This window comes from Staurois parvus, unplaced genomic scaffold (assembly GCF_062004578.1).
Source record: "Staurois parvus isolate SC_StPar_1 unplaced genomic scaffold, SC_StPar_1.0 ptg000013l, whole genome shotgun sequence".
Classification (NCBI taxonomy): domain Eukaryota; kingdom Metazoa; phylum Chordata; class Amphibia; order Anura; family Ranidae; genus Staurois; species Staurois parvus.
The window spans coordinates 16,015,259-16,038,837 of record NW_028317809.1 but is presented as its reverse complement, the minus strand read 5'-3'; the positions used below and the strand labels follow the sequence as shown (position 1 = coordinate 16,038,837).

The 23,579-nt window shown below is 40.9% G+C and overlaps 1 protein-coding gene across 2 annotated transcripts in view; it reads left to right on the top strand.

The window, feature by feature from the left end:
- The window catches only part of CNOT6L (CCR4-NOT transcription complex subunit 6 like), an 89,802-nt gene that overhangs the window by 31,926 nt on the left and 34,297 nt on the right, over positions 1–23,579 (top strand). For both annotated transcript variants that reach the window (XM_089676187.1, XM_089676178.1), the window contains exons 4-7: positions 6,753–6,939; positions 7,988–8,073; positions 13,424–13,513; positions 16,577–16,645. In XM_089676187.1, coding sequence (XP_089532313.1) covers positions 6,753–6,939; positions 7,988–8,073; positions 13,424–13,513; positions 16,577–16,645 — 432 coding nt within the window. The remainder of the gene's footprint in view (positions 1–6,752; positions 6,940–7,987; positions 8,074–13,423; positions 13,514–16,576; positions 16,646–23,579) is intronic.

Sequence of the window (23,579 nt, the reverse complement as noted above, 5' to 3'; positions counted from 1 at the left end):
TTAAAGCTGAATTCCAGCTTTGTCACTTTAACCGCTTTCCGACAGCCTGACTGCAGTGTACTGCGGCCTGGCAGCAGCTACAGGCAAAGCAGCGTACCTGTAAGTCACTCTGGCTGTACCAACACAAGGGGGTGCGGCGCGTACCAATCGGGGGTGCTGGGCGTGCAGCGCTCCCCAACCGTGACTGCTGTGGGACCTGTTGATCATGTGATCGTTATGCGATCACATGATCACAATTTAAGCAAAGCTGTTATGAATCAATCTCATAACAGCTCTGCTTCTCCTCTTAGTGATCTGTGATTGGCCCACAGCTGTCATATGATGCATGGGGCCAATCACGGCACCCTGTACCATGTGACCAGCTCCAGCCAATCACAGATCACTATCTTGAGCTGTCAAAACCGTAACTCATTGATGACCGTTCATTAATGAGTTGGATTCATGACAGCAAACTTTATATGAAATATTTCTCCTGCAAAGTGTAAGAAAAAAAAAAAATCCCTGATCACCCCCTTCCCCACAGTAATATAATGTTACTACTTGCCAACCGCTTAGCCGCATTTTCCAGGCGAGCAGCAGCTCTTGGCAAAGTGACGTAATCTTGCATCTCTTCCTATGTTGGGGTGTGAACGTGCTTGCGTTCATTTAAGAGCAATCCTACTGGCCAATGAGTTGCTGAATTTTACAATTCTCCCCCCCCCCCCCCTACCTGCCACAGTTTTTTTTTTTGTTTTTTTTTGGCTCTCCTGTCCCACGGGGGAATCGGAGAATGCAGCCAGCAAATCCGCTGGCTGATCAGAGACCAGAAAAGGCTTGGTCTTCAAGAGTGGGTGAGGTGTGGCATAAGCTTCTAATGTTGGCCCTGAAATGCCAGGATAGTAGAAGCAACCCCTCCAAATGACCCCTTTTTGGAAAGTGGACACTTCAAGGTATTTGCTAAGAGGCATGGTGAGTATTTTGCTTTTTGTTTTGTTGCCACATGTTTTTGGAAAACTAAGAAAGAAAACAAATGTATTTTTCTTTTCTTTTTCAAAACCCGTGACAAAAATATTTGTAAAATACTCATCATGGCGCTTATTAAATTCCTTGGGGTGTCTACTTTCCAAAAAGGGGTCATTTGGGGGGAGGTGTTTGTACTATCCTGGCATTTTAGGGCCTCCGAAACTGTGATAGGTAGTGGGGAGGTGATATGAGGAAATATGCCCTTTGAAAGCCTGGAGGTGGTCATTGGATTTTGGGGGCCTGTACGTAGCTAGGCTGCCAAAAAGTCTCTCATGTGGTATCCCCATACCCAGGAGAAGTAGAAGAATGTGCTTTGGGGTGTTATTCCACATGTGGCATGCATGAGCAATATATCATTAAAGTGACAACTTTGTGTGTGTGAAAAAAAATGTTCTATGGATTCAACATGCCTCTCTGCAAAATCTTGGGGCTGTCTAGGGATAATTTGGGGGGGGTGTTTCTACTGCCCTGGCATTTTAGCACCTCAAGAAAGGTGATAGGCAGTCAAAGTAAAAGCTGTATAAATTCCAATATATTTTATATACCATAGTTTGTAGACGCTATAAGTTTTTCTTACACAAACTAATTAATATACATGCATTAAGATATTATTATTTTTTTTTTTTTTTACCAAAGACGTAGCAGAATACATTTTGGCCTAAATTTATAACTATCCTTGAGTTTATTATATTTTTTATAACTAACCAAAAGTGAGCTAAATCTTTTTGAAATTTGTGGTCCTTTTTTTTTTGTTGGCACAAAAAGTAATAACCTCCATTGCTAGTAGTGTCTGAACGGGTCAATATCTTTGATCAGGTCAGCACTATACTAGCGTTCACATTAGTATAGCGTCCCCAAAAACACAGCGTTAGCGGGATCAGCCCCGGCACCTGCCAACACCTGCGTTTAGCCCCTACGCTTATCCCCCCCCCCCCCCTTCTCCCCCAGCAAGTGCAGTGTCAGTAGGTCACTGTCACTTGATACATTGCACACAAAACCGCAGTGTTCGCAGAATCAGGCCTGATCTCTGTTAGCACTTGCTGGTAAATTTTGATGACTCTCATATGCAGCAGAGTGCCAGTACTAGTGCCGCTCTACCTTTTTGGTGAACTTTCGAGTACCAGCGGTCTAATGCATCATGGTCTTTCACATACCTCCTTGATTTTTGGAGCTGTTTTTCACGGAATATCTGTATGCGTTGATTGTGGATCAAAGTAATTTATATGCACAGCAATTTATTGCCGCCAACCCAAATTCAAACCTTGCCAGACCATTCGCATGGAAACTCATTACGGTTTTCAAATTTACATTTTTTATTTTTTTTTGGCCGAACCCTCAACATGGGCATTACTAAAAGAAATGAATTGCAGTTGTATTGGTCCGCAGACCCGATTCATAATATACCGTGTTCTCTGCTGCCATGGCCAGGCATAGATATGAGAGTATAATGTGTTTTATGCATTTCAGCAACAATACACTGTCATCCTCAGGGTAACCCTGAATTTGACCGGCTCCACAAAATTCAGCCCCTCGCAAATCCCCTTAACCTAAAATTTGCAGATGTCTATACTCCCCAGCAAAACATCTGCATTGAGTCCCTTATTAATTTTTCTGGCTGCTTGCATTCAAACAATTTCTCCCCTGCAAGCGTGCCAGATATGGGATCAAGATGTAGAAGACCTGTGAGAGGACAACAGGCAATACTTATAAGTTTCGGATTTACGGGGAAAAAGATAGTCACGTGGAGCCCGCCCTGATGCCCAGACTACATGGGGAGCAGTGGCAAGATAGTTTGGGACTTGGTGTCATCATTTCTCCATATGGGGTACCACTTATACGTGGACAATTTTTATTCAAGCGTGCCACTATTTAGACATTTATTCAATCTTGGAACTGGCACTTGTGGCAAAGTGTGACCTAATGTGTGCCCACCATTAGAAGTGGGTGGATGCAGGGCGGTATATTCTAATGGAAATACCACACACTTTTTCTGGCAGAGATTTCTTCTCATTTTTTCATTCAGTCCACTGGCTGCATACAAAAAAAAAGAACATAGCATATATATCCAACAAGGACCAGCGACGTACTGGTACATCACTGGATTTGAATGGTTATACCAGGATGATGCCTACAGCTGCAGGCATCATCCTGATATCGTTTTTTTTTTTTTCAGCAGGTGATCGGCTTCAATGTAAAAGCAATCCTAGTGGCTAATTAGCTGCAAGATTGCTTTTACAAGCAGTGGGAGATGATGTCCCCCCTCCCCCGCTGCCTTCCACGGCCTTCTCGGGCAGTCCCGTGCCATCAGGGGAACCTGAGAATGCAGCCGGTGTTTCTGCCAGCTGACCATAGAGCTGATTGGAGACCAGAATGGTGCCAATCATCTCTATAGTCTAAGAATTCAGAAGCTACAAGCATTTCATCACTTCAGTTTCGCAGGATATAAACAGCGCCATTTGTAAATTGGGAAAGCATCTGATCACACCGATTTTGGTTTGATTAGATCATGTAAGGGCAGAGGAGATACCTAGAGTCTGATAGACACCAGATTTCTGAAAAAAGAATATATGACAATGCCCATTGAAGTTATAGGGGTTATTTGCATTCCCTGTTATAGCATTAAAAGTGCTAAAAAAAAAAAAAAATGAAAGGTACAATGTAAAAATAATAAAAAAAAAAAAAATCAAAATAACTAAAAAAAAAAAAAAAAAAAAATTGCCCCTCCCATGCACGCACACCTGTGTGCACAAGCCTTGACCCTGTGCCGGTATGTAAACAGCAGTTGCACCATGCATGTGAGGTATTGCCGTGAATGTCAGATCAAGTGCAGTAATTCTAACACTAGACCTCCTCTGTAAATCTAAAATGGTGGCTTTTAAAGCGCTGCCTATGGATATTAAAAATGTTTGCAGTTTGTCGCCATTGAACGGGGCATGCACAGTTTTAAAGCATATCATGTTTGGTAAAATATAAAAGATAACGGTATGCCGAGTAAATCGATACTAAACAATTGGCCAATATATTGTCTTTTTGTGCATTAAAAGTAAAAAAAAGTGTATTTTTTTTTTTAAAAAATTGCTTTTGAAAAATCGCTGCACGAGTACTATGTGCCATAAAAAATTGTAGTACCCACCATTTTATTTACTAGGGTGTCTGCTTTAAAAAAATATATGTTTGCGGGTTTAAATTAATTTCCTAGCAAAAAATACTGATTTTGTTTTTCATGTGAACAAAAAGGCTTGGTCTTCAGGTGGTTAGAGTGAATGATGTCAGGCATAAACATCTAATGCTGGGCATAAATGCCCCCACCCCCCAAAATGACCCCTTTTTGGAAAGTAGTCACCCCAAACTATTTGCTGAGAGGAATGTTGAATCAATAGAATTTTATTTTTTTACCACAAGTTTTTGGAAAATGACAAAAATAATTTTTTTTTTTTTTTTTTTTTTTTTACACAAAATTGTCACTTAAATGATTTACTGCTCACACATGCCATGGTTATATGTGAAATTACTCCCCAAAATACATTTTGCTACTTCTCCTGAGTATGGGGGTACCACATGTGAGAGACTTTTTGGCAGTCTAGCCAAGTACAGGACCCCAAAATCCAATAAGCACCTTCAGGCTTTTAAAGGGCTTTATTTCCTCATTACACTTCCAGACTACCTATCACAGTTTCGGAGGCCCTGAAATGCCAGGATAGCACCTAACCCCCCAAATTACCCCTTTTTGGAAAGTAGACGCCCCAAGGAATTTGATAAAAAGCACTAAGTATTTTGCAGATCTCATTTGTTGCCACAAGTTTTTGGAAAATGAAGAAAAACAAAAACATATTTTTTCTATTTTTTGTTTATATTTCAAAACCTTGTATGAAAAAATGAGATCTGCAAAATACTCGCCATGCCTCTTTTTAAATTCCTTGGGGTGTCTACTTTCCAGAAAGGGGGGTTTGGGGTATCCTGGCATGTCAGGGCCTTCGAAACTGTGATAGGTAGTGAGGAAGTGTAATGAGGAAGTTACGCACCTTCAGGCTTTCAAAGTGGTCATTGGATTTCAGGCTCCTGTATGTGGCTAGGCTCCCAAAAAGTCTCACATGTGGTATCCCCATACTCAGAAGTAGCAGAATGTATTTTGGGGTGTAATTCCACATATACCCATGGCTTGTGCGAGAAATAAATCATTTTAAATGACAACTTCGTGTGTGTGTGGGGGGAGGGGGGGAAGTGTCATCTTCCAGAAACTTGTGGGAAAAAAAAAATCTTCCATGGACTCAATATGCCTCTCAGCAGATAGCTTAGGGTGTCTAATTTCCGAAAAGGGGTCATTTGAGGGTTTGTACTATCCTGGTATTTTAGCACCTCAAGAAATGTGATGGGCAGTCAGAAAGGAAAAGCTATGTAAATTCCATTATCTATACCATAGTTTGTAGACGCTATAACTTTCACAAAAAGCAATCCATATACACTTATTGGGATTTTTTTTTAACCAAAAACATGTAGCAGAATACATTTTGGCCTAAATTTATGCCGAAATTTTAGGTTTTTTTTTTAGATTTTTTTATGACCAAAATGAGAAAATATTGTTTTTTAAAAAAAAAAAATTTTCTTCAAAATATTTCTGGTTATAGCACCAAAAATAAAAAGTGCACAAGTGATCAAATACCACCAAAAGAATGCTCTATTTGTGTTTAAAGGTCATAAATTTAAAGGTCGCAATTGTCCGTTAAACTAGCGCAGCGCTGTATAGCAAAAAAATGTTGTAAAATGGCAGTATCTATACCATAGTTTGTAGACGCTATAACTTTAACAAAAAGCAATCAATATACACTTATTGGGATTTTTTTTTTACCAAAAACATGTAGCAGAATACATTTTTGCCTAAATTTATAACTAACTTTGAGTTTACTATATATTTTTTATAGCTGAAAGTAAAAAATATTGTTTTTCTTCAAAATATTTGGTCTTTTTTTGTTTATAGCGTGAAAAATAAAAAGCACACAGGTGATCAAATACCACCGAAAGAAAGCTCTATTTGTGTGAAAAAAAGGACGTAAATTTCGTTTGGGTGCAGCATTGCATGACCGCGCAATTATCACTTGAATTAGTGCAGCGCCGAGTAGCAAAAAGAGGCCTGGTCATTAAGGGGGGTAAATCCTCTGAAGCTCAAGTGGTTAAATAGGTTGCTTGAACCAAACAGGTCCAGACTAACTATTACCTTCATGAACAGATATGCCCGCTGTGAGCACTGTATAAAGTGTATATAGCCTTAGCTACATACAGTATACATTGCTGTGTTCCAGCAACAGGACAGGCACTTCCCCCCTGATCCTGGATCAGAATCGAGTTTAGATAAGCACTGATTAGTCATTCACAAGATTCCTTGTATTTCATCAATGAATACAGTACTTCCTCTGCCTCAGGTAGAAATCGTGACGTCGACTCCATGCCTTTCCACCCCAGCCAATTAAGGTATACCTTGTATTCATAAAGAAAATGCAAAGGTCCAGAGAGTCGCTGAGCATCTATTCGCATGACTCAATTTTGTTCTGGAGGCAGGATGGGAAGTTTGGTCCAAATTAACTATTTTAAAGTGACAGAAATCTAGAGTTCACGTTTTAAACTTTCCAATGTGTGCCTAATTGCATGTAAACAAGTGCTGAAGGTCAGCTGTTGAAGTGTTTTCTGTGACCATGATGAGTGACATACCTGAGTAACAATGGTTTAGTTTACAGTCAACTGTCTTCCTCCTTTAGGTCGAGTGCGGAGCTTAAGTACATCGCTCTGGTCTTTAACTCACTTGACTGTGCTGCACCTCAGTGATAACAACCTCTCCCGTATCCCACCTGATATTGCCAAGCTCCATAATCTGGTTTATTTGGACCTTTCTTCCAATAAGCTCAGAAGTTTACCAGCAGAGCTAGGGAACGTAGTGTCTCTCAGGTGAGTTAAGAATGGCTTCTGGTGTGCGTGCACGCACTTTATGTAAAATGTGGTGTTTTTGTTTTGTGTACAAATTATTTGGCAGGCATAAGAGCACAAGACCGGAGCTCTTATATTTTGCTTTGAGTACTATATTTCCAAAGCAGATTTTTTTTTTTCTCTTTGCAAATGAAAAAATGAACTAGGAGCGCAGAGAGAGCACATTGAGGCAGTCCTCAACAGTGGAGTTGAAGGGGGGTGGTTATTGACAAGCAGGGAGGGGGGGACTGTGACCATGGTCAACTTTTAAGGGAACCTGGAACTATCCCTGTATGCAACTACTGCTCTGTAATATTGGATCTTCTTGTGAAGGTTTTACAATTTAGCTCATTCTTTTCTTTTAAATAAGTCTTCTCCTTTTTGAGATGGCTATATCCTTGTTTCCTGCACTATTTGCATGAAGATGTCTCAAAAAGAACAGGAGTGCAAATGTCTTATGTTGCACCTGGGAGTATATAAACCATAACAAAGAATATTATCTTATGCTCATTTTTTTGGTATAATTACCACTGAAAAAATTTCTTTTTTTTTTTTTTTTTCTTTTTTTCCCAAGTTTCAAAAAAAGCATTTGATCCTGCTAGACATCTAGTGTGGCCTTTTTAGTTGTCTAAAATAGTCTTGGCAGCTTTGTACAGTTCACCTTTTATTAAGTGGCGAACACCTCCCCCATATTCTGGAGATGGAATGGAGGAGGTGACACATTTTTGTCTCAGGGTGACAAAGCGTCTCTTCCTAGACTTTAGTTATGTTGAGTAAGTATTTTTGTAAAAATGGGGGTGGGCGAGCTTAAAGAACTGTGGCCACATCTCAGGACAGCTAAGCTCTTCAAATTTGTTTGGGTTGGCAACCTAAAAGTTAATATCACCTACAGTTCTCTGTTGAATGCCCTTTATTCCTCTTCCCCCTTTTCTTTTCTTTTTTTTTTTTTTTTTTTTTTATATTTTTCTTCCTCCTTAGATTTACCATGATTTTTTTTTTTTTTTTTTTTTAAATGTGTTTTCTCCTACAGGGAATTGCTTTTAAATAACAATCTGTTACGGGTTTTACCTTATGAACTGGGGCGACTGTTCAGGCTTCAGACCCTGGGGTTAAAAGGTGAGTTAATTGTGTGTCTTTTGATTTGTTACTTGCAGTATATGCTTAATATATATTGCATAGTGTCACATTACACTTGACTTTTTTTTCCCTCCAGGTTTATGTAGTGTGACACTGGAAAAATTCTAGTGTTTTATAATTGTGGTATTGTCTGATGCCCCAATGTCTTTTCAGCTGTGTGAATGTTATAAATATGAATAGTCGTGCAAATGACTACCTCATCAGAAAAATAGCAATAGTTTTTCCATTGTGCAGTGGTCTGCATACCAACCCTATCATAAGGATGCAAGTCAGGCCTTGCAGTTTTAGGGCATAGACTTGGATTTGAACATGGGCCTTACATACCCAGTTCCAAAGCTGAAATCTAGGCAAAGCACTAGATACACAGGTTAACTACATTTACCTGCCAAAATATTTGTATTTCTGCCAACTTGGTTCTGACAGCTCTGCCACACAATTTAGCCAGTCTAGCAGAACTGGAAACTTGATTTTAATGGTTGGCTGCCATTCAGCAACACTTTAAAGAGACGTGTGTGTATTCCCCCCCCCCCCCCCCCAAATCATACTCGCCTAGGTGGATATAGCATCTGTTCCCCGCTGCCTGTAAAACTGAGAATTGAGCAATCAAAGAATGCTGATCACTTGGTTCTCTGTTTTCACTGAGCAGAGAGCTGGTGACTCACTCTGCTCTGCCCCTCTGGTGCTCACTGGAATGCTGGGCTGTGTAGGGGGTGGGAGTGGCTGGCTCAGGCTGTCAGCGGCACACTGAGGAGCTGAGCCAGCTGCTGGTCTAAGCATCTGGGCCGATACTGACTTTAAAGTCGGGATCTCTCCAGAGTCTGGAACTGCTCAGTGACATCATGGGTCACAGAACTAAGTGCACTCCTTTGATCTACAGGAGAAGTAGGGGCAAAAGAGCGTTGGCCCTACTTCTTCTTCTTTTTTTTTTTTTTTTTTTTTTTTTTTTTTTTTTTTTTTTTTTTTTTTTTTTAATTTTGCAATATTTTATATTGAAATGTTATAAAGAATGACGACAAAGATAACCTTTTTAACTTTAAAAACTTTATTAGCAAAAAGGTACAGTTGCACAGTAAGTGATACTCTACAACAGGGAAAAGTCCATATAAAATTTGAGGGAACCAGAAAAACAGCATTGTTAAAACAATATTACAATAACTTCAGATACTCTATACCAGAATGTAGGCTGGAGGAAATCTGTAAGGAGCGACAGGGCAAATCGGTCTAAAGTGCCTCTGCTCAATTAAGTCACACAAGTAGTAGGTGTATCAAGCCATCTATCCCATATTTTGTTTATTTTAATGGGGCAACCCCTAGTATATAAATCAATTTCTCATATGGAAGTGTTGAGTTAACTTCAATCAACCATGCCTGAAGGGTAGGAGGTGTCGCCTGCATCCAATGGTGCGCTACTATTTTCCGGGCACTAAAAATGGCTTCTCGTAGCAGGGTAACCAGGAACTTGTCCTCAGGCAGATCCAAGCGGAGGCTAAGCAAATACTATTTGGGATCTAATTGTTGAGGAGAGCCCATGTGATAATGCAAATACTTGATAATCTGTTCCCAATACACCTGAATAATTGGACAGGACCTTAATAGATGAAAAAAAGGTACCTGCCTTCCTTAGACATCGGGGGCACAAGGGGCTCTGTTAAGGGTGAAATCTAGAGGCTGTAAGTGGGGTGAGGTAAGCTCGGTGCACTATATAAAGCTGGGTAAGTCTATCAGGTAGTCTTTAGTGAGACCAGCTTGGTGCCTTCCAATAGCTCCTCCCAGTCCTCTGCTTCCAGTGGCCCAACATCCGGGAATGGCTTGGGCCCGGATGGCGTAAGTACCTGGTATAGACGAGTTCAGCCAGCCAAGGGATGTGCCAGAGGGGGACATGAGTGATGGGAAGGGGCGTATACTTGTCTGAGAGCAAGCTCCCAAATGCGTTTATGATGGTGCAATAACGTTTCGCGAATTGCAGGGGCACTCTGGAGTGCCCACTGCCTCTTAACACCACTTGTAGAGGGGAAAATAATGTGCAGCATTGTCGCCGACCATCTAGGGCCTGATACCGAGAGGCCTCAGATTTATCTAAGTGGTAGAAATGAGACAGCTGTGCCACCAAATAGGAATGAAAATCTGCCCATCGTAGAGGGACATCGAAGTGTGAGCCAGGGGAGCTTATGCCTACTCAAACCCCAAATAAATGAATTGAGGATTCCTTTAAGTGTTTTAAAGGTTTTCAAAGGTAATCGTACAGGGGGATGCCAAAACACATATAGTAAATTGGGCAGAAGGATCATTTTAACTAGATTAATTCAACCCCATGACCTCCAGTGGGACTCTTGCCTAGGATTAAGTGCATGCCTTCAGGATGGTAAATAATGTCTCATTGTTAAGATTAGGATAGCTACGGAGATCCCTGGTTATGTGAATCCCTAAATTCTGAGTTAGAGACTGTGCGCAGAGGCAGGGAACCAGAAATGTATGACAGAGGATAGACGTCTAGAGGGAGGATCTGTGACTTACTCCAATTGATATACGCAGCCCAGAGTGTGCTCCAAAGTCTTCAATGACCTGTAAAGAGAGGCCTGTATCCTCCAGGTAGAATGTCATATCTGTACATTCCTATGGTTTCCACTAGGGAGCCCATCTGGAGGCCCCTAATACAGGATTTAGTCTGAGCGAAATAGCTAAGGTTTCTGACGTGAGTGCTTACTGTAACTAGGAGAGGGGGCAACCCTGTCGGGTCCCCTGACCCTGGAGAAAGGAGTTTGATAGCCACCCATTTACAGCTACCCTGGCAATAGGAGTAATACAGCATTTGTATCTAACGAAACTGGAACCAAAACCAAATCCCACTAGGCAATCCCAGAGGTAACTCCACTCCACAGAGTCAAACACCTTTGCGGCATTCGGTGCCACCACAGCCCAGTGGTACCCAGTGCGTTATGAGAAGCTTGAATATTCATATATAGCCGGCTAGTATTCATGGTGGTATTTTTACCTGGCATCAATCCCTTTTGATCAGGGTGTATGAAAGACAGGATAATCTGATTAAGGTGTAAGCCCAGAATTTTAGCCAGGTTCTTAATATCTACCTGTAATAGGGAGATGCGGTGATAGGATTTTCGGAAGGAAGGGTCCTTGCCAGGTTTGGGAATCACTATAATCAAGGCTTCTCTCAAAGAATCCGGCAGGACTCCCCTCTTGAAAACTCATTCATAGAGGGACTGCAGTTCTGGAATTAAAGCTTCCGAATATTTTGGAATAGAAACATAGTGGGAGACCGTCCTGACCTGGAGCCTTGGCAGGGGCCAGGGTAGAAATAGTGGCGACGTCTCCCGCAGAGATGGGGGGCCTCAAGGATATCCCTCTGGGAATCGGTCAACCGATGGAGAGGTATACCTTGCAAGAATGGGTTTCCTGAGCTGTGACCGTTACCTGGGAGTATAAAGAGGCATAGTATGTACAAAACTCTGCAGCGATCGATGGATCAGTAGTTCAGGTACCTCCTGGAGTCCAACAAGGTGATGACCATTGCCAGCTGTGAATTCTGATGGACCAAATTAGCCAACCGTATGCCAGCTTGCTCCCCCTGTTCAAAATTATACTGCTTGCTGAAAAAAGCTGTTGCCTAGCCTTTCCAAAATGCAGTTGTTGAACAAGACGAGCGTAGTGCGGCAGAGTTTTCAAGGGAGAAAACTGATTGTCAGGGAAGACGTTTGGTCGTAGGATAAATTTTGGAAGAGGCTTTCAGTCTGTTTTTATACGTGTCGATAGCACCATATGGGCATACTGATCCCGCGAGGCTGCATTATGGTTAACACTAAAATAGTATTGCCACTCCCGTTGTATGTCCTCATCTGTTAGAGCAGATAGCCAATATGGGTGTAACTGCCATGAGGGGGGCATTGCTTGTGGGGGCTAAACAGAGCTAGCCAGTAGGGGGCGTGATCTGATTGTATTCTTAGGTGAAATCCTGCATCTTCCAATAGAGGTACCAAAGTGGAGGACATGATTATAAAGTCTCTATGGGATATGGTGGCATGTGTCGCCAAGAAACGAGAGCACTTGCGTGTGGGGATATTTTTATATCGCCAGGTATCCGTCAGAGCAAAGTCAATAAACAATCGGCCAAGTCTGGTTGTTATAGTAGGGGATCTGTAGTCACATGAAGACAGTCCAAAGTAGGTTTCAAGTCCTCAAGCCATATAGAAGGTACTATATGCTGTGCCATGAAAATAAATCCCTCACTGACAACTACAGAATTATATGGGGGTGGAATGTAGCAAGCCAGAATTAAACGGGTGACCAAACAGTCACGTGCATGAAAATTGTATCTGCCATGTGGGTCAGAGCTAATCGAAACCAATTCACTTTGAATCTGTTCTCTGGAATAACAAGCCTCTTTAGCTGTTATATGTACTTTTTATCCTGAGCACTTTTTTGTGTGTTGGTCAATAGTTTATTTTCCAAGTGGTTTACAATTGGCTGCTCGAACTACCTGTGCATCTGGCTCTGCAGACAAAAACCTCCTACGCTTGAATGTGGTACTCAGATGCTTTAGGCTGTTGTTTCCTTACTCCAATCTTGGCTTATGCGAACATGCCACGCTTTGCTGCCCTCTCAAGACTGGGGTAGTCTGGACAAACTGCAACCATAAAACAGAGGGCGATCCAGCCTATTGCATATACTGAGATGTATTATATACTCACAAACCAACATGTGTACAAGCTCATGTGGCTCTTCGTGTTCTATACACCATAGGAAGCCATATGTTCTATTTGGCGATCAGCTGCTACTCTGGTGATTGATGCTAGTAGTGTTTGCATTACTGCATTAATACAAAAAAAAAAATCCTTTGTAGCTCTGTTCATTTAGTAGCATGTGTGCTACATCTTTCCCACTAGCATACAGGAAATGAAGGTTTTAACTTTGTGCATTAGAGTAACGTAAGGACTCAGATGGTGAGAGGCTGAAAATCTGCCCATCATAAACTTCTGAGCACTTTCTGTACCCAGGAAACTGCAGGAGCCATCTACAGACTGCCATACAAGTGAATCTCTGCACATGGTTATACTCTTGTGAATGATGTTGCTTCTGTGCATTGCCATTGAGTCATGCATGTGCAAACAATTTGCACATATTCCTGAATGTAAGACTTCAGTGTTCTGGTAGTTTCGTGCATGCATATGCAGGTAACTGCTGATGCAGAGAAGCCTTGTTTTTTGAGTGAGTCTGCATACTGCCTTTCACTTGTATTGTAGATTGTGGGAAAGGTCTGGAACTTTACACCGTGCATATACAGAAATTTTTAACAGTTTTCTTTCCTATTTTATAGGCAATCCTTTATCACAGGACGTTCTCAGTTTGTACCAGGAGCCTGATGGAATTCGAAAGCTACTGAACTACATGCTTGACAATCTAGCAGGTAATTGGATAGCTTGCCTTAGAAGAAATTTGTAGAAATTTTACAGTCAATTGTAGAAAACAACTTTCCAATTTAACTACGCTTTACTGAAACAATTGATTTAGGCGCATGCTATACAACTAACAGATAATAAAGTGGCAAAATGTTGATTTTAAGTTTTTGAGGATACACCCCCAGGGTATCCCTCCTAGAACCCTACCACACTGAGTGTTCACGGTTTGGCTGTTCTAAGGTAGTCTCCAAACTTCAGCCCTATGCTTGCCTTTATCCACCCTTTAGGGCGCTATTCCTCTTAATATGAGACTTTCTGCCAACTGGCACCCAACAATGGAGTACCATTTCACCCACTGACACCAATAATGGGGCACTATTCCTCCCCTGATACCAGGAAAATTTTCCACTCTTGTTCTTTCAGTTGATGTTAGTACTTTGTAGAGTGCCACGGTCATCTTACACCTCAAAAGAATGGGACTTTTTTTTTTTTTTGTACTGCAATTAGCTGAAGTAATGTTGTGTTAATACAGACTCTGATCCTCAGCTGCTTCTTATCAGGTCTCAGATTAGTCTGCTGCAACATTATCATATGCTTGCTTTCACTAGCCAGAAGAAAATCTCTATACAGTATGGAAAGCTGTGCATGCATAGTTTTTGGTGTACTTAATTTGGTTGGAGAAGTACAAGAACTGTTAAAATGTCTAATGAAAGAATTTCCTCCAGAATAACAGAGAAATCTAAATGGGTGTATGACAATCAAAGCAGTGTTCTTGACATGGTCAACATGTGGGAAGAAATAATATCCTACCTCTCCACACATGCATCTCTACACTGCATAGTAGAAACCATAGAAGGAATTGCACCTGCTGGTGAATTAAAGGATAGCTTAACCTTTTAACTACCTCCCGTCCGGCCATTGTATATAAACGGCCAGACGGTGGCAGTGCCATTTATAAACTGCCTCCCCGCCCCCTGCTTGTGCGCGCTCCCTGGGAACGCGCAGCACCGCGATCCGGTTCCCGCTGTGTCCTCCGGACACAGTGGAACAGTGATCGTCGTATGGTACCTCTGTGCGAGGTCCTGATTATGTGATCACTGATTAACCAATCAGTGATCACATGCAGAATAGTAAGCAAGATGTCACTTCCTGACATCATTGCTTACTACGTGTGAAATCTGTGAATGATCACAGAGGTCACATGGTACAAGGCTATTCATAACAGCCTTGTACCATGTGACAGCTCGCACAGTAGTTCTCAATGGCTGCAAGAATGCAGCCAGAGAAGGAGAAATGATTGGTTTTTTTACAGCCTTTATGGGTGTAATCTGTGTGTGTAAAAAAAAAAAAAAAAATCTTCATCACCCCCCACAAGTAGTACAGTGTCACCATGGTGACACTGTACTGCTAGAGTGACAGTATGTAAAAAAAAAACTAAAAATATTTTTTGGTTATAAACATTTTTTTTTTAGATTTAAACTAATTTGGGGGATGTATATGAGCTTTGACCACATGGTGCTTCTTCGAGTTTGGGAATCTTCCTCCCTTATTTTGTATTTGTTGGCATTGTTTGCTTTGTTGCCCACAGCTCAGTTGTAGTGTTTGTGCCTCCTGTAGTCTTGATAAACCCATGCCTGGGTACAGTATTGTACATTTAAAGTAGAACTACAGGCAAAAGGTGTTTTTTGTTTTTTTTTGTTTTTTGTTTTTTTTGCCATCTGTGTCCCACTGGGGAGATTTACCTTTTACTTCCGGTCACAGAGCCAAAACAGGAAGTGAGTGAAAATGCCTTCAAATTAAGGGAATCCATAGGGACCCCCAGGTCACCAGAATCTGTGTCCGCATTGGAATATTTCCCTTATATAACGTTTCTGGGGATAACCCATAATGTGAGCTTTTCTTTTACTTTCAATGATAATGGTAAACAGGACAAATTGAGAGGGTAATTCTCCATAACTGGTGCACAAATGGCAATAAAAACCTGCAAGAGCCTTCCTTGACCTATTGATAACATGGGCCTATTGGCATTTGTTTGTTTGCTGTGTTGCCCACACCTTAGTTGGACTGCTTTTGGATTTCCCATCAAACTAGAGATCTGTGTCCAGTACTGTACAACTAAAAAAAAAAAACTTAATTTTTGGCTTTTCAGTAAATTCGTTATCGTACAGTATAAAAGTCTCTTCTTTATGATCTCCCCATTGCTTGCTAGAAAAGTGTGGCCAAGTTAAAGTGGGAGGGATTATATAGGGCATGCCACTGCAGGTTTTTTTTTTTTGCTTTGCTATTGTTCATTCACCTGCAGTAAGCTGCATATAGCCTGTGGTTTAACACTCAATATTTTCTGTCCTGTACTCCCAAGAAATCGGATTCTTGATATTAATTTTGAATAAAGAAATAGTTTTGCTAGATGTAGAGTGTCCTTGTATGTATTCAGAGTAGTCCATAACGTACGGTCTAGTGTGTTCTATTTAGTGCAGCCACATTGCTGCTTCTAGAACAATCGTGTGCTGTCTTTTAGGGGTTTTCAGAACTGGACTTTGAAGGCTGAGCATACCTCCTTTAAACTGTTTGGCTTCTGCTGTAAAGTTAACTTAGTGACATTTCTTGATGCCATAAAGCCTTTTTCCCCACACACTTGTGTAGTAGGTCTTACCACCAGGATTTGGGAGCAACAGTTTATACATATGTTAGCTGAAAAAGCAGTAAGCTGGTTTGCAGATTCTCTAGCATTTATTACTTTTTGAGCATTTTATATACTCTGCCGCCGAAGTCTATTTATAGTATGAACAGCTTTTAAAATGACAAACATGTCAAAAATAGAGTTCCTAAATATGTTCAATTTTATTTCAGTAATTACCTGGACCTTTTTCCTATCCTCTGGACGATTTGTTTTTTAGATGCATTTTGTGGGTTATGGTAATGACCTGATTTCATCCTAAAGGACTTTCATCATATTTTCATAATTTTAAAGTCCATGTACACCAATATATTTAGAAACTTTAATTTGAAACCATTTTTGTTTTAATTTGCTTCAAGAGTTTGAATTTTTATGTAAAATGTGTTTATTCTAGTTCATCCAGAACAGCTTCCTCAGAGGCCGTGGATTACTTTAAAAGAAAGAGACCAAATTCTTCCCTCAGGTATAGTAATTTGTTTTTATTTGTTTGCCATTTTAAGCATCCAGTACTTTTTTTTTTTTTTTGAGTGGTTGGGTACATGTTTTAATTTTTTTGAAGCACAATTTGTGTGCTTCACAAATGTACATTGATTCAGAGTTGTACGCAAAGAACAATAATGTTAATGTCTGTCTGTCTGGCACCGCAGCCTGCACTTTATGAATGGTCCATAAATTGCACGATCTTTTGTGGACTAAGATTGCGAATGTTGGCCTGAGCAGAAAAGGGTTAGACTCTGAGGGTGTTCGGTGGACTTTATTCTTTTCTGTCCAAAATAGCAGTGCTTCATTGCTAACCCAATTGATCATAGCATGCTGTCAAATGCAGAAATACGTTCAAAGCCACTAGGTGGTGCTATGATGTTTTAATATAAATCCAGTACATCGAACCCCTGATAAAGGGCTTGGTAAATAACATTACTTCACATGTACTACCAGTGATTAACTGTACTACATACTACTGCTGAAGATTGCAGTGCTGACAACTGGTCTTATTTCAATTTTGTCTTTGAAAAAAGGGTAGCATTTATTATGGGTTGGACTTGTCATCAACTTGTTCATGACATTCCTACTGATAAACTTGCACACATGCACTTAAAGGAGGACTAAAGTTATGACCTTGAAGTATGTGTTGAAAAAGGGAACACTTCCTCCTAGCACCCTTTTGAGATATTTTCATGTTCTGGGGATGGAGCTGGTCACTGAATGAAGGAAAATGTATTAGTTATGCAGTCTGCCCATCAGTTGCTTCATTCCGTTCTATTAGGCTTGGGTCTGAAACCGTAATCGGGTAACTGATCGGCGCAGCTAAAGTCTGCACCATTTATTGGCCAGCAGAGAGGGAGGAGATTGTCTAAAGGTATTCCGGGAATGTGTTCTTTCACTCAGGCTCATCATTACTTACTTACACTGCCTGCTCTCAGTGCATCTAAAATGGGTGGCTAAAATTGAGATAGTAAGGGGATGTTAAGAGAGCAGAATTAATTGCAGACACCGACCTAAAAGAAATGAATGCAGCGATCCCTGGATTCTGGACTCTAAAATTCTTTGTAATTTTAGTCCCCATAAATACTTCAAAGACCAGATAAAACAATTGAGAATCAAAACTTGAAGCATACCATGTATTTTTTGATTTTTGACTGTACGTATGCTTTTAGCTATCTATAATATTTTTAGATTCTTATTGAGGTTAATTTTTTATGGATATCACAGGGGTGTGGAAATTTAAAAAAAAAAAATGCTTGTCCAAGGGACTAAATCGGTGTCCCAATCTAATTGTCCCTTTTTTATGACAATCTACTTATCCAGATGATAAAAAAAAAAAAAAAAAATTAACCAAAACCGGTTTTAAATCAGAGGTGATATTAGGAATATAAACAAAAGGTTTTATGGTAACTTAAACAGTGCAATGTTAAAAATATTAAAACTTTTATCTCCTCCCTTCCCTGTCTCCAGCACCGCACCCGGGGACTAGCAGGGAGGAGAGAGACCTTGCAGTGTAATGAGCACTGATTGGCTGCTACTCTGGAAAGGGGAAATGTCGGGCTTATACTTTATCCCTTTCACTGCCAGAGCCGTGTTTGCTTTTTTTTTTTTTTTTTCCACAAGATTTAAAAAAAATCATTTTAGACCTAAAGATTACACGAAACTGAAATTTTGCGGTAATATGCAAGTTATTTAATTTTAGGGCACAAAAAAAGCAAATTACACTTTTTTTTTTTTTTGGAATATAAAAGATGCGGATGCCACGAGTAAATGGATATCCATTTACCTTAACCTTAAATTTGTGTGCACTTGTGAAATGGTGACAAACTTCAGTACTCTATATTTTCTATAGGTGACGCTTTTAATGCCCCCTCTAGGTCATCTGTATAGTGTTACGGAGGTGGTCTGGTGCTAGAATTATTGTTCTGTCTTGTGTGCGCGGCGATGTGACATGTATTGCAATCGACGTTTTCATGCGTAGGCACCCCAGCATGTGCTTTTACGTTTGTACGTGCATATGTGGGGGGAGGGCCACAATTTTTTGGGGGGAGGGATGTTGTGAGCTTGAGTTTAACTTGCATTATTTTTTTACAATTTAAAAATAAACTTTTTTTTTTTTTTTTTTTTTTTTTTTTATCACATAGGGGACTTTTTTTTTTTTTTTTTTTTTTTGACAGGTTCTCTGAGACATCCAAGGTCTAAAAGACCCTGGATGTCTACCCTTTGCTCCCCTGAATGCAAATCAGGGGAGAGGCTGGCACTCTGTGGAAGCGCTGCCGCCCGAATGCTTCCACCTGACAGGTGAGCCCTCCTGCAGGGCTGAAGGTGGAAAAAAAAAAAAAAATACCTGACCAGCGCCCGCAACTGTGTCAGGCGATAGGAATTCAACATCCCTGTATCATGTTTTGTCTTTTATGCAATATGTATGGTTTTCTGCACAAGTAATGCACTTCTGAGTCTCACTTCAAGTATTGTGGTGTTGGAAAAACAGAGGTAAAAATTGACAGCCGTTGTGTGTGTTTGTTTTTGTTTTTTTTTGTTTTTTTTTCTTCTCCCGGCCCCTTTTGAACAGTCCTGTTGCTTGATGAGTAGATCTGCTGTTCCACTCCCCTTTTAGGAGGAAAAAAGTCTCCACAGCATTGTCACCCTGTGAACAGGGTGGTCTTGGGCGGATGTATAAATTTAGTTCACCTGTCATAACATATTGCGTTACACCCATATTCCAGGTGTATTGTTACTAAATGAGCAGCCTCCATTGTGACAGTGGGCTGAGAATCATCTCCTCGCACCCACTGTTGTAATTTAAAAAAAAAAAAAAAAAATTCTGCGAATAGGAGAATTACAATTACCGCCAACCATTGTGGCTGTTGACTTGTAGTTCTCAGTGAACTACCAAAGCATTACTGAATGGCAGGAAGAAACCATGAACTACCTAGAGCGCTCATCAACTGCCTGCAAGTACACTTTTTAAGGAGCAACATGTGTGGGGTTTTTCTCTTTTTTGAAAGTTTATCTACTTGCCTGCCACCCTATAGTATGATTACTGTTACAGGGCTGCGCAAAATCACGTGTGCGTATATACATGGCGGCTACGGATGTCATTTGCAGGGTCCCGGCCCACAGATTCCCCATCGGTACATGCATGGCCGAATATCACTGACAAGGGAGAGACCCATGTGTAAACACGGTTCTCTTTGTTCTTGGCAGAGAAATACACAGCAGCATGTTTCCCTAGTAAATCACACACAGCACGTTATGTAAAATGGCACACAATTAACACTTTGATCACCCCAGATGTTAGCCCCATTCTGCCCACTGTCCTTATACACTGATCAGTGCTAATAAAAAGCACTGATGCTGTACTAAGTGTCATTGGGATGTCAGTGCAGTTAGTTCCCACCCAGTGTCGGAATGCCCGCTGCAGTCCTGCTATAAGTCGCTGATCTCCACCAATACTACTAAGATTCCCTCAAATCCACAACTGCTATGGTCACATTAGAAATTGTCTTAATCAGTGTTCCGTAAATTACTTTCATATAGACATTTTCATTATGCACAATGGTTCTCAGGCGCTAGAGGACATATACTCTCACCATGAGGAAGTTCTTGATAGAAATGCTATGGCCTGAGGAGTCTCAAAACAATAAGCGTGCACCACAGTGGTATGTGTCTGATGCTTTGAACACAAAAAAATTACAAAAACACAAAGGCGAAGATAGTTGCTTGACTGTCATGCTAGTTGGCTGCAACACTTTTTTTTTTTTTTTTTTTTAACCTAGAATTTACAGATCACAATTCTTAATTTCCTTATTCCAGTTTGCGACTTAAATCCTTGAAATGCCAGGCAACTACCATTTTCAGCAGACTTGAAATTGTAGCCTCCATTTTCTCTCATCAAAGCAGTATTAAACACAAAAGCAAACATTTTATTATAATGCAGCTTAACAATTCTTAGATGTGATGGATGCATTTTAGTTTTTGTTTTTAGGCTTTTTGATTTTTCCCCTGGTGGTCTGCCAGGAAGTCTGTTTTTTCAAAAGAAAAATTTAGCAGTTACGGGGATGATACAAAACATTTAACATTGACAGGATGCTTATAATCCGCTTTAATTTATGTCAAACCTTTCTCGTTCCTTCATTTGAAGAACACAGCTTAATTTCCCATGGATGCGATTGATGCTGCCACATTCAGGAGCAGCACGCTAGTGCAACTTAAACTAAAAGCATGTCTAAGGGGTGGCCCATCTACAACCCAGGATTCAGTTTTTGTCTAGTGTCTTAGGAGTTTAGACGTGTTACTTGCAGCTCCCTAGATTTTCGATTTTCATGCAGGTGTTTTTTTTTTTTTTTTTTTTTTTTTCCCTTCAACTGTGGTTGTGTGCAACAAGCCGAGTATCCTAGATCCAGGTAGTTCCCCCAGCATCCCCAACAAGTGCATGCCAGCCCTAGCATAGGGGGCTTCGTTCATATAGGATCAGAGGTGTTTCATCCCACTTACCTGTGGTCTATGAGTATATGTCCTGGATATGGAGGGTTTACATTTCTATCTCCTCTCATCTCTCCTGGGCTGTGGCTAGTGGAGGCGTTTGTGTGTGCTGTTTTGGTGGAGCACTGATGCAGTTGATCTTTTCTCTGGCTGGCTCAGACTGAGGCTGAGTTGACTTCACACAGCGAGTCTGTGTCTAGGCTGCAGCAGCTTGTCTGCTTCCTTTCCTTATTGCCTTTCTGTGCAGGGAAGGTGGGTCGGCTTGAGGGGGGCATAGCTGTGTGCCATTTTCCTGCTCTGCTACAATTTCTGGCCAATCTACATTTCCTGGGGCGGCTCCTATCTCCACACATTCACTGTTCTGGACTTGCACTTCTCAAAAGCTCTCCAGACAGCCTGGTGTGAAGCCAGATCATTAGCTGTTGTGCTGGGGAGCTGTGACTCTTATTCTTCCTCCTGCCCCTTCTCTGCTACTCCAGAGTTTTTCTCTGGTGCAGGGTTCACAGCTTCCATCATCTTCAGCTGTTGGTGCCAGTATTGGTGGCAAAGATAGGGATTCCACCAGTGCTTGTGCCCTTTGTGGCGTGGAGAGGACCTTTTCTCAGGTGGAGCTCTTTTTGTGTGGCCTGTCTGTGTCCCCCCAATTTGAGCTGTCCGCCCTCTCTTCAGACACTGGTCAGTCAGGGCCCTCCTCCACCTTTTTTTAAACCTTTTTTGAGGCTATGAAAGGCTTTGTGTTGTGCATAGAGGGGGCCTTAATGCGTAAGCCTGCTGCCAAGTGCCTCCTTCCTCCTGCATTGGGGTCGGATGCAAAACCTCCCAGTTCCTCTCCTCCGGCGTCTCCTAGTGGATCCCTCTTCCTCAGACAGTTGAGGACATGCTGGGTGGCCAAGCTGGCGAGCAAGAAGGAGTTGGTCTTCCCACCTCATTACGGCAGTCAGGAAAACTCTGAACATGGAGGATTCCCAGCCCCCGACTTCAGACTCGCAAGTTCCCTATGGGACTTACAAATGGAAGAGCTCTTCTGAGGTCTTCCCATACGATGCCTTTTTTTTGATTATCTAATTTACAAACTGGCCACATCCAGCCAAGCATTTTTTTCCTGACTTTGCTGCTCACTTTCCCTTTGAGGAAGCATTTGTTAGAATGTGGGTTATCCCACCTTTCATAATGCTACCATTATTTTCTCTGTCGCATGCTGGTACTTCTACTGCGCTTCAGCCCAAAAGTCTACTTTTCGGTTTATCTGCTATCTCAATTTGGAAGGCCTATTTCGCCTTTTGCATTTCTCTAGAGGCATATCCCCTCAAGTTCTCCATGAGAAATTTTAGGCTGTGTTCTTCAATCAACTCTAAGTAAAGGATTTCACCATGAGTACTAAAATCCAATTATCCCAAAAGGAGATGTAACGGCATGTAAAGTATTAGCTAGAGTTTGGCTTCAATTTGTTAGTGTATGTAAATCTGCTAGTACATTGAACACTGCCCTCCACCCAGACTGACAATGCTGCTGTCCAAATGTGCCACTGTGCTTTTTCATCCAAAGTGGGGCCACTCAATACAGCAGATGTGTTACTAGCTGGATCACCAAGTGAAAACGGGGGTGGGGGAGGCCTAAAAAGAAACCAATGCAGCTGCCACATCTGATTGGTAATCGGCAATACATTTTTTTTTTTTGAGTTTTAATACTGCATTAAAAGTTGACCTAAAATCGATAACAGATTTTTAGGTCTGCCGGTTAATTTTAGTAAATGCTAATTCTACCAGATGCTTACTACTCAGATCAGTCTTTCTCCGGGTCCAACTGACACATTTCAACTATTTAACTATATCTTGCATGCTTGTTCAAGGTAGTGAAACCTGGATCAGAGTGACTGCTTTTAGAATTTGACAACGGCTGTTTCTGTAGGTTTATTAAGAGCTTGAACAATTGGCTCCCTGTGGTGTAAATTACACAAGTAACAAGCAGTAGGGATTAACTGCACCCAGTCGGAGCGCTTGTGTGTTTTTTTTTTTTTTTTTTTTCTTTTAAAAGAAATATAAATAAACAGCGCAAATCAAAACTCCCTCACTCAATGAATAACATAAATCAATTGCCATACAGTGTAAACATCAATATAAATATTAAATGAGTGTCCCAAAAAAATTAATATAACTTATTTAAATCATATTAAAGTGTCCAGAAAAATATATAAAAATTATATTAAATAAATTTAAGTAATTTCTCCCACATAAATAGTGCAAAAAAAAACTTTTCAAAAAATGTTGTGCTTCCACCAGTGAGAAACCAACATCAACCACACTCACCAGATGATGGTAAGTAATGCGCCTTTTAGGATTTTTTTGGGGGGATCCTAAACCCCCATTATAGCCTCCAGGACTCCTTTCCACCATATAAGAATTAGGATTCTCCCACTCGCTCCTGCCTTC